Source organism: Perna viridis, chromosome 1, assembly GCF_037379345.1.
Source record: "Perna viridis isolate PV_CMFRI_1.1 ecotype Kerala chromosome 1, ASM3737934v1, whole genome shotgun sequence".
NCBI classification, from domain to species: Eukaryota; Metazoa; Mollusca; class Bivalvia; order Mytilida; family Mytilidae; genus Perna; species Perna viridis.
The window spans coordinates 28,010,308-28,022,657 of NC_142445.1; the positions used below are offsets into that span (position 1 = coordinate 28,010,308).

Sequence of the window (12,350 nt, forward strand, 5' to 3'; positions counted from 1 at the left end):
GTAAAATATATGATATTTCAAAAATAAAAGACGAATGACGTGTATACACATTCTCAATCTGTCTTAATCCTCATTAATTACTATCAGAAATACAATATCATCTACTTTACAAACGCGTACAATAAACTCATTTGCAGGTCTAAAAGAGTGACGCTATCGCCGCTTCATGTCAGTAAACCGAAATCGGGTTGTTATCTGCTTTGAATTCTCACTCCACATAAGAATCATGCAAAATGTGTTTATGGTTGGAAAGTCTACATATTTATATTTTTGATATTTTGTATAAAATGCTTTAGTAAACAGAAAGTAACATGCGGTTTTTCATACAACCCATGTTCATAGAAGATAAAAATTATAGAGAATGCACTGTAAATTTCAAAATTAAGGGAGATAACTCTGTAAATGACACTCAAACACAATAGAATCTATTTGATTTTTAATGTCCTAAGATCAGGCAGATATGAATGAATAATTACACATTTCACAATGTATAATTACACATTTCACAATATAGACCCAGAAGATAACTTAATAACCAAAAAAAATGTAGCCTTTGTTTTGTAGTGTATCACATTTTTCAGATTTTGCATGATTCTTAGAAAGACTGTTACTTAAATATTGAAGCATGGACCAGGTGCATCGTAAGATTAAGCGTCCTTTTCTTTCTTCTTTCCTAGAATAATCAAGGGAACCAGTATTCTAATATAACTCAGATTAATAACATATCTTCACATTCTGCAAATTGCCTTTTTGATAGAATAATCAAGAGAACCAAGGTTATAGCGGTAATCAAAAGAATGTTATCCAGGGACTAAGCCCATATATAGAAAACAGACACACACAACAAAGAACATAAAATAAAAAAAAATACATACAAAGTAACAAAAGTAATTGAGCAACTCCGACTTCATTAAAAACTAGAAGCATGGACCTGGTTTTCCCCGCAGGGTAAACCTCCTCTGCTTTTTAGAAAAAAAAACCGCCGAGTTGCTTCATGAAAAATTAAGTCCAGAGTAGACGAAAAAGGAAAGGAATACTACATGTATGACACATAGAAAAAATCAGTTTTCGTGGTGCAAATGGACACAACGTAGAGATTCACGATTTCATGATGACGACCATAAAACTTCTGAAGAAACATGTTAAATTATAATAGCTATAGTAATTCACATAAAGGTTTCTAGGTAATTAAGTTTTATTTATACTTTTATTGGAGAGATTTCATATTCAAGTTGTATATAACAAAGATAAAGACTTTTATTTAGAATAAACTTATCACAGTACAAAGGAAACAAAGTGAAACAAAAAACATTGATACAAAATCTCAAAATTTTAACAGGGTCAACATCGTGATATTTCTAAATCACTTGACCACCGAAACGTATTCGTCGTTCTTTGATCGTTCATGGAAAAAGCCGATGATTTTTCTGGCTTGAAATGCTGAGTTGTCCGACAACCAATGGACTGTTTAAATGACCTTATCATCAACCAGAAAGATTTTTGAAAGTGCTTTCCATAAAGCGCGTAGACAAAAAAATTCACACTGAACGTACTGTAGTAAAGTAGCTGACACATAAACTGTAGAAATTTTTCATATTTCTCCTTGCTGACTGGAGCAACAATTATGTTATATAATCTTGATAAATGACTCGGAAAATTTAAGACAAGAAATAATGTTGAAACGATGAGCAAAGTTCGTGTAACTCTCATTTGTGATTTGTTCATCAAATGCTTGTTTCTCTTAACTTTCATTGAATCACCAGGTTTATAGCAGTGCTTCCGCTTTTTATGGAATATTGCTGCTTTCCAAATGACACGCAAATTCATGTATAAGATACAAACAAATGGCAAAACCATTGTAATAATTGTATCAATCCACGTGACCACCTGTAAAATGTGTTCATAACCGGAAATGGACGCACATCCCATCTGCACACCAAAACTTTTGCTTTCTGTAGTCCAGATTGCAAAATTGTAAAACATTATGGCAAATATTGAGAGAAAAGCTACTGTAAATTTCTGCCTTCGACTTGAGCAAACCAACGGAGCCCGTAAGGGATGACAAATTGCAATATATCGTTCAGTTGTAAATCCGACGACAAACCAAACTGACAAGAAGCCAGCAAGATATGTGATATACACTACAATTTGACATGCTGTCGTTGTCGTTAAGATGTTCGAGGCAGTGTGATCGTACCAAGTAATGAATAGTGTTATTAGAAACAAATTGTCTACAAATGCCAAGGACGATAAGAATACCGACGAGGAATGTCTTTTCAGATAACTAGAAGTGAAAACTGCAATCGATGCTGTGTTTCCAAAAAATCCAACAATTACAATAAGTGGGACTACCACTGTATATATGTTAATATATAGTTTCTGTAAAGCACCAATTTCAAGTTTTTCAAACGTTTCGTTCACAATTGTCGACAACGATCTATTCATTGTCGTATTCTCTATGTCGTTGTTGGAAAAATTATCTGGAATCTGAGAATGACCAATTATTGCATCAGCCATGCCTGAAATTAAATAAAGTCGTATGATTTACGCAATACAAGCTGTTCAAGAAAAAGTAAGTGTTGAAATGGCTCTCATAAACTTACAGATTTGAACATATTTTGTAATATTATTTATTGATGATATTGATTTAAGATGACATATTAATCCTTGCAAATAGATAATAGAACACGCGAATAGGTAAAAAAAAAAACTCACACACAAATCTGGAACAACAAAAGATATCAATCGAATAAGGGCGGCTAAAATGTAAATTTGAAATGCACGACGGAATTCACATCATCGATTTCCTATATTTAATGTAAGGACGACCTATTCATTTAACAAAAAATATGAATATTGATATAACATTGAATCGCAAAATGTACTACACAATTAAAAGATTTTAAGTAGCACTCCAGCTAAGAATCATGCAAAATGTGATACATGGTAGGAAAGCCTACATATTTTGATTTTTGATATCTTGTATAAAATGCTTTAGTTAACAGAAATTAACATTTGGTTTTTCATATAATCCATGAGATAAAAATTGTATAGACTACACTGTAGAATTCAAAAGTAAGGGAGATAACTCTGTTAATGACACTCAAATACAATAGAATCTATTGGATTTTCAATGTTGATTATCTCCTAAGAGCAGGCAGATTTGAATGAATAATTACACATTTCATAGTATAAACCCATCAAACAATTTAATTACAGAAATAAAAATATGTAGCTTTTTTAGGGTGCATGATTCTTACAAAGACAGCTACTTAATATTATACCAAACTTACTCTAGATCCTAAATGTTACACTGTCAAGGAACAGAAAGTCATCAATACACAAGTTCCAAAAGTAGAAATTTTATAGAATATAAGCACTTTTGGAAATTTGATTTTAATATTTGTTCCTAATAATCACTTCACAGTCATTGGCATGCATTCGTATTTATCTAATCGGCATTCGCTAATAACTATTTACAACTCGTACATATTTGCAGGCATTTGTATCGATTCGCAAAAGGAAATGAAATGTTTGTGGGATGCCATTTGTTTTTAACGCAACTGTCCAGGAATCCTTTTTGATTACTTTATTCGTAAAGACCTCACAAATCACTCTTAACAATTCGTAAGGCCGATTGCAAGAATTCGTAAAGCATTCGTAAGAATAGTACGGTTTATTGTTTTATGCGATTGTTTTACGATTCATTTACAAATGATTACGAGTAGCTAACGATAGCTTTTCGTTTTATTAACGGATAAACACGAATTCAAGCGAATATATACGACTACTTTGCCCAGAACGAAGAGACTTTGGTTGGCGTACCAGTAGGCGAAAAAGTCAACAGAATGTTTTGGTATAATATTGACTTATTTCTATCGTATAAAATGTTTAATTGAAGAGGCTGTATTGCTTCAATTTATATGACAAAATACAACTCCATTGAACATCATTATCGTTTGTAATACACGCGTAACACAACCGCCATATTTGATAAAAATTGGTTAGATTATCGTAAACCATTTGTGAATTATCCATATAAGCTTGGACCTAATCGAAACAATTCGTATTGCACTCGTAATTACTCTTAACAATATCGTATGCATTCGTAAATGGACTCGTACTTATTTGGAATGAATCGTGTATTGTTATCGTAAACGAATCGCATTCACTCTTAAAAAATTATGAGTGGTTTTCCCTCTCGTGACCAATCGTACAGGACTCGCAAATCACTCGTAAAAGAAGCTTAATTCGTAAGGATTCATGCTACTTTAACTAATATTTTAAAGTTTGGTGACTTGTAAGAATTTGTAACGAATATTCGTGTATGTGAAGGGGGTGTTAAGGAATTTTCATCATGAAATAATCTGCAAGAATTGTTGCGTTGGAATGACTGATATAAGGAACTAATATACACGACGCGAAAATTAAACTGTCGTGTTTATTTTCTTCGAAGAACATTTTTTTAAACTTGAGGAAGATTGCAATTTGACAACTATACGAAAGTACATTTATATTGAAAATTGAAACGCGATTAAAGTCCAGGTTTACAATATAATAATTATCATATTAAAAGCAAATGTCCTCTGACATATATTGATAACATAATTTCAGTGGAAAATTATCTGTTCTAGTATGAGCATGTTTAAAAAACATTGCTCTTTAATATGGTTGCTATTTTTTATGAAGATATTATGAAAAAAGACTTGTATTATCTATTAAGACTTGTCTAAGCTTATTAGATATGATTGTCACTCTTATTGTTATGTAGACCGTACAACCCACTCATACACACACGTATTAATTTTACTGTTTGCAACACAAAAGATGCTTGTGATATAAGCATATCATAATAGGTCGAAACACTTTCTAATGGGAAAGTACCGGGAAGTACCATAACAATTTATATAACAAGCATCTATTAGATAGAAATAATGTCATATCTCTGCAGAGTATTTTCAACCTCACATTTTATTAAGTGCCTTTACTCTTTTTCTTTATGATATTTTCGCGTTTTAATAAAGATTTAGGAAAATTTGCATCATAAAGTGTTTACTGCATTATTGCAAATAAGGCTACTTTGAAATTTAGGTCAATTTAAGAGGAAGTCCTTGGAAGTTAAACAATGGACTAATTACAGTGATTTGTTTTACAGTGAAACCTGCCTATACCAAACTCATTATGACTGTATAATTTTTTTAAACTAAGACAGGTGGTATTGAAATTCATATAAGCTGATACGAAGGGACTTCAAAAAGTGTCTGGTTTAGACAGGTTTTCGATTTATTTTCAGTTCGGTTAAAACGATTTCAATTGATTTCATTCAAGTTGTTCAGTTATGTACATTCTCTACTCTATTGTACTTATTATTTGATGAAAAACATTTAACTTTCTGACAATGGTGTTCATCAAAAAAACATTTCGAACGTTTTTATGACACAGCATGTGGAGTGATGGCAGCAACGTTTTAAAAATATGCACTTCAAAATTAAAGAAAATATAGCAAAGCTAGGAAATAAAGTGTGTAGTAACCTGCTAGATCGTTATGGTGTATCCATCTGCACCATGAAAACTGATTTATTCAACGGGTCATAGTTTTCCTTTCCTCGTTTGTCTACCCCGGACTTGACTTTTTATGAGAACTCGGCGGGTGTTTCTAGAAAAACAGAGGACGCTTACCCTACCGGTGCACCTGGTTCATGTTCACAGTTTTTAGTGGAGTCCGAGTTGCTCATTTACTTTTGTTACTTTGTATGTATAATTTTAGTTACTTAATGTTCTTTGTTGTGTATGTCTGTTTTCCATGTCTGGTCTTTGTCTCTGGATTACATTCTTTTGATTACAGCTATATTTCTGTTTACTATAATATTTTATACAAAATAATAAAAAAAATATGAGGGCTTCCCAACCATGAATCACATTTTACATGGTTCTTTTCTAGAGTTATCAATTTCGTTCCTTCAATATATTTCGTATGAATGTATATGTGAACGACAAACATGTTTATAGCCTAACACAAATGAGTTTTGCAGCAAAAATTAGCATCATCGAACAAAAGAAACAACTGTATTTATTGCCAATCAAAAACTTTGGAAAAAGGGGAAAATACAATTGATAAAATAAGCACGTTGATCTGCCTATTATGTTTAGTATCGCAGTCAAGCACTCTACTTTTGTTAAGTCCAAGTCGTAAAAACGTAAAGTCGCAATAAAGCATAGAGGAGATAGATGTACAAGGTAATTACTTGTTTCATTTCTTTAAAATCACGTCTGCAAAGTAGAAAATAACGAAAAATATGTGGCACCAATATAAAGGCATTAAAACATGCTAAAACATTGATTTTCCGGTATAGAACATATAGAAAGATTGAACGAAAATAACCACTGCAATCAGTTTCGATGATGCATATAAAATAGGAAATATCTGTTCTTCTTATAGAAATGTATTACATAGTCTTAAAATAGACCAAAAGGCATTAATTGACGCAAAATTAAGAGCCAAAGACAGACGTCTTCAATCTACAAACGGAGTAATCTTATTCATTGACTTATCCTTTGTCTGTCTACACAAAAGTTTTGGTTTTGTACACTTTTGCTTTCTATTATTATTTTTTATTTATTTTTTTTTTGTGTATGTCTGTTTTCCATGTCTGGTGTTTGTCCCTGGATTACATTCTTTTGATTATCGCTATAACCTTGGTTCCCTTGATTACTCTTCCATTCATTCTTTTGACCTCGGTAGTCATAAATGAGAATTTGAAAAAACAAGCATTCATTTGAATTAGCGTTGATAGTTACAAAATTGTTGTTTATATAGAGAGCATGTTCATGTTAAAATCACCACGTTTTAACCAATAAGAATATCTCATTCTTCTCTGATATGAAATAAATGACGATAAAGAAATGCTGGCATGCTGCATTATAAAATCAGGCTAAAACCTTGTTATTCACGACTTTGACCATATCATTTGCACACCCAGTGTTGTGTATAGTTGTTCTGAGCTAGACACGGAATCTAACGAGCTAGACACAGAATCTTACGAGCTAGACACAGAATCTTACGAGCTAGACAAAGAATATTACGTTAGCTAGAAACGGAATCTTACGAGCTAAACACGGAATCTAACAAGCTAGACACGAAATCTAACGGGCTAGACATGATATAAATACATGTAGATATGCTTTTGAATTCGTTATACTTTTATAATTAACAAACATGCATACACCAAATTGTCAGTGAAAAGATTTTTCCCAATACTTATAAACATTTATTTAAAAAAGTTTTAAATGGTATGATTAAAGGGACCGTGAAATAAATAACAATGTAGCGTGTTCATTTATGTTAATCAATTTCGTGAGGAACATTAAAAGTCTTGAATATTATCTCAAATATATAAATGAACCTATTAACCGAGATACAGCAACAGCAAAAGTATCAGATGCGTATGTCTCTCTGGTTTGTTGACTGTTACAAAATTGCATCACGAAAAAATACAGTTTTAAGGAAACAGAAATAATTTTCATTACCTGCATTGCTTATTTTGTCATCAATAAAATGTCTTGAATGTTGACAAAATGGTGTACAACTGTGGGAATTTACTCATACAACTCAGAAAATAAATGTTCAATCTTCATTTCAACTCAAAAGAAATATACACTCTTTATTTGTACAACTCTAATGAGCAATCAATCATATCTACTGGAACACAACTCCAAGGACAAAAACTAACAAAATTAAAAACAGGTTTCTTAAATATATTGGGTTACAAACATGTTAGTGTGATTTGAATGTAAGCTGGGTATGTCTTTTTTACAAAGGAATATACCTGACCAATATTGTTTAGCGGGCTTTGCACTGTTGCATATATCACACTTTTTATAATATCTAAAAAAGTAATTTAGTGTAAGTATTTGTAAGAATCAGGCAAAATGGCAAAAAATCAGAAACATGCATGGCAAAACCTCAATGATCTGACAATACAGTTTCACTTCAGGATGCTTTCGTAATTTGAAAAGACAGTAATCTTATCTCTGCATCACTAGCATTGATCAAAGATTTTTCAATAGAATATATGACAAATTTTGTTGACTGAGTTTTATGCCATTAAAATTTTCATTTTCAGTGCATTTCAAAGAAGTTATGACTCAATTTACCAGAGCGGTAGGGAACATCTTGTCTTTTTCCCTTCTGATAGTGCAAATAGTCAAATAAAATGTTCATAATGGTGAGAATTGTCATACCATATTTCATCCACTTCTAGATTCGTACAGAGACTGGCACTTAATTATTATTGGTGAGAAGTCGTTAAGAAAAGTTTCTTTTTGTAATATTTTACCAATCATGACCGGTTTCACATCTTTGGACAAAACATTCGGTTACCTGACAGACAGTTAATTCTAAATCATTTTCATATACTACTTAAAAATGCAACGTCAACTTGGAAGTGAGAAATGTCAAGTTGGAAATGAGAAATTTCTCGCATCAGTCGGGAAATGTGAATAAAACTCATGAAACTTCCCGTCTTTTGTACTAATATCATAAGAAATAGAGCGAAATCATTTTTAATCATTCCGTGTATCAACCTTTTAAGTCAGTCTGTCTCCGTTCCCCTTTGGGAGGGGGATAATTTCTGTATCCAACACTGCTTTCCAAAAAAAAACAAATATGCAACCTTTTATTTATAGTTACCATTTTGTAATTATTTATTGTGGTCTGGTTACTTACATGTCAGGAGAGAGTTTAACATTCTCAACCACAAACACCATCTGCCCAGGTTATTATAAATCGGTTATAATAAATGCAATATATTCCATACTTTAGAGATTTGTTCCCAGATGGTACACAATTATAATTTTTTATCAGTTTGATCTTTCGTTCTGACGTACTGACGTATGTTATTTCATTATAGTCTTCTCCAGGGATGAATGTTTCATGCCGTTTACATAAATGGTGTTTTGTGTGTAATCGTATGATTTCACAGTAGGTTATGAAAAACATATTTTGCCTTATAATTAACTTTCTTTAGAGTCTTCAATGATTGAAGTTAGTCAATAGTCGACACTTTAATAACTTAATGACAAAAACATTGAAATATCATGCTTATGGAGAAGTACCGAAACTGGTAAAAAAACACATATTCAAATAATGAATTATCAAATCTTTCAAATTGCAGATTGTAGATCGGATGTTTACTTATTTTACATTTAATTGATCAATACATTCAAACACAATGCAAAAACGATCATCAGATGTAAATCAAATCTCATCGGAAACGAATAGGCATTACTTTGCAATGCTTAAGTTAACATTTTGTATCAATGTTTTACCATCGATATACTCATTTTTTATTCTAAAGTAATAAATATTGGGTTATTTATTTTCATTAAAAAGCCCAAAAAAAAGGAAGCTTCACGTTCATTATTTTTGGAAAAGAAGTACAGCTGTCAAACATTGACTCCGAAAGTATTGCGTTTTAGTCATGTGTCTATACGAAATGGCGGATGCCTATCATTCAAAAATGTATTTTGATAGTCGAAACTGCAAGATGCATATTATATACACACGGTAAATATCGATAATGAGTAATTTTAGAATAAATGATTGCTTGGAAAAAAACGAGCGTGAGAGTTGAAGTATAAAGTAAGATTATTATTGGAACTAGTTCAAAATTGAATTAATCCGCGCAAAATATTGCACAGTAATGTTCGCTCGTGGCAATTTGCACTGATGTTCATGAATTTCTGTTAACCATATAGTAATAGATATGTATGATATCTTGATTTGCCTGTGTTGATGCGAAGCTTTCGTTTACCAATTTATTTCTTTATCTTTTAACAAGTTCTAGTATTGCTTTTGCATTCGTGATTACATTTTGGTTTTCAAACTTTACGATTGATTGTTTGGTCAAATTCGACAATTTTTGACGTTTGGAAGATGTCAAAACCGATTTTATCATATGAAAATATAATACGTTACCTTAGTTTACAAAGATGTTTTGATGATCCTAAGTCTTATGTGGACATGCTGGAATGGCGACTCAAATATGAATCATTTTTTTAAGAAAAAATATGAACTATTTCTTCTCCATGTAGATTTATTTGACCAAATAAATAGATGTACAAATGTCGAATACATTTGATTCTCGTATGTTTTCCTCCTATCAATGCATAACTAATATTTTCGTAATTTTGTAATAAAACAACATACTTTTGACGGATGGTATATATGATCTAGCAGTGCACAAGAAAGGCATCATTCCCGAGTACAGCAAACTATACATTTGCTATATCATGACATTAAACGTGTCAATAGCCTTCTTTCGCCCGGGTAATCTGTCATGACAAGAGCCAAATAGCGGTTATTTTTTAGAAAATAATAGGATTCTCACGTCAAAAGACATCTTATATGTACGAGTTTTATTTTTGTGAAATTGACACCTGAATGCTTAAGTCATAAATCCATTGATCATACTATTGACTTAATTTCATGCTTATTGCTAATCTCAACTTAATGTTTAAGAAGAGTGTTAGCATAAAAATAGAATACTTGGGGAAAAAATCAAAAAACTTGAAAAATACAAACATTGTATTAGGCTTGGACCAAACACTACAGAATGTACACATTTACAGTTCTCTCTTATTATATTACAGGTACAAAGCGAGTCTCTTAAGTCTGATTAGGTCATTCTTGTAGTTACCATTCCTATAGATAGATAGTCGTCATCGATATAAAAAGAAATCGCTGGGACCATTCTCTTGGATTATATTATCTTGATTACCGCAATAACCTTGGTTCCCTTGATTATTCCTTCATAGATACATAACAAGTTTATACCAAAAAAGATTTCACATCAATGTCAATTGATATTGGTGTCATTTATCCTGTTAAGATTTATATATATATATACTATATAACAAGAATGAATATGCAGAATGTGTCAAAGAGACAAAACCCCAACAGGATGAAAAATATCATCTCAAGGCCACCCATGGGTTTTCAATGAACGACGAGGAAACCCTCACACATAACGCAGGTTGTTGCTTGCCCCCAAAAGCATTACAAACATGTGCAGCAAAAAGCAAAAAAAGTTGCCTTTATAAACTCCAGCAACTGAGAGTGAAACCAAAACAAGACATACAGAGGCCAGGTATTCCTGACTTGGGCGAGGTGCAAAAAATGCGGCGACTCTAAAGTTCTTCGTAATCACAACCTTCCTCTTTTCAATCTGCCACTTTTAAAAAAAATTACATGTACGCAATTACACAAACTTTAAAATCAGTCCGAAGAGTCACTTAGTAAAACATAAATGAAGAAACGGATGCGCAACTTCAAATGCACAAACTAAAAACTACTAGCAGTTAGCTGACATGCCACTTCTAGATCAGTTTAAATTTACAAAACGTTTTGTCCTTATCACATGGTTTTAATCCTTATGTTCTCAATGGTGTTTTGGGGTGTTACCTGATTTACCTTATACATGTAGTTAATACGATTATAATGAATTAAAAATTTTTCATAGAGCTCGTTAGTAGAAATGAGTTTAAAAAGATATCATTCCATCAGAAATATATTCTTCAAGAATCTTCCATTTGGCAAAATGATAACTTTGTAATCAAAAGACTAACTCTGTCAACGCGTTTGATCGGATGTTTTACATTTGCTAATACATTTTTGCAGCTCATTTGCAAAATATAATTTTTGTTTTTGTTTTTTCAGCATGCATTACTGAAACTTTTAATGCTACTAGTTAACAGGATAATTGTTTAATTTCAATGAGACAAGCATTTTAGTCTTTAGTATTCATCGGGCTTTGTATTTTGAGGCTGATCTATGGTTTTAAAAGTTATTGAAAAAGAAGTTGATTGTGGTAATTCAGTGAGCGTAAATATCGCCAAAAAAATATTTTATCATTTTTGTGAACATTCGATAATAAACATATGCCGCTTTGATGTCACAAAACTAATTAAACACCTGATTACATTAGCCTTACCTGATTGAGACAAGAATCAATGATAGTATCCCATGTGTTTGACTGTTCCAGTCGTAACTGATGACAAGACACATTTTCTCCCGCTTTAATCAACAATCATTTTATAAACCGATCGATTCCCTCCTCATTCTTATTTGTACACGCAATTTTTCAACTTGCGTTTTCTGCCCTTTTCAAATCATCAATAGCATTCTTTATAACTTGCCCCTAAGCGGAACGCAAAAGTATTGGATGGTGTTTACATGAATAAAATAACCTGATCCTAGCCAGTCGAATACAAATGATGTAAACAGGATGAAAAATTATAATCCGAAAATTAAGAAATAATTTAAAAATAACATATGATTATCACAATTCAGT

General features: G+C 31.9%; 1 protein-coding gene across 1 annotated transcript; it reads right to left on the reverse strand.

Moving 5' to 3' along the window:
• Positions 1–1,253: 1,253 nt before the first annotated feature.
• LOC148628056 (G protein-coupled receptor daf-37-like) lies at positions 1,254–12,117 on the reverse strand. Its single transcript, XM_088564702.1, has 2 exons — positions 11,991–12,117; positions 1,254–2,519 (listed from the first exon to the last, which is right to left on the reverse strand). The coding sequence occupies exon 2, from the start codon at positions 2,515–2,517 to the stop codon at positions 1,342–1,344; it is 1,176 nt and encodes a 391-aa protein (XP_088420828.1). The 5' UTR covers positions 2,518–2,519; positions 11,991–12,117; the 3' UTR covers positions 1,254–1,341.
• Positions 12,118–12,350: the final 233 nt, after the last annotated feature.

What these genes read in the sequence shown, in the direction of transcription:
- LOC148628056 (XM_088564702.1), bottom strand. Translation starts at nt 2,517, where the DNA reads ATGGCTGATGCAATAATTGGTCATTCTCAGATTCCAGATAATTTTTCC.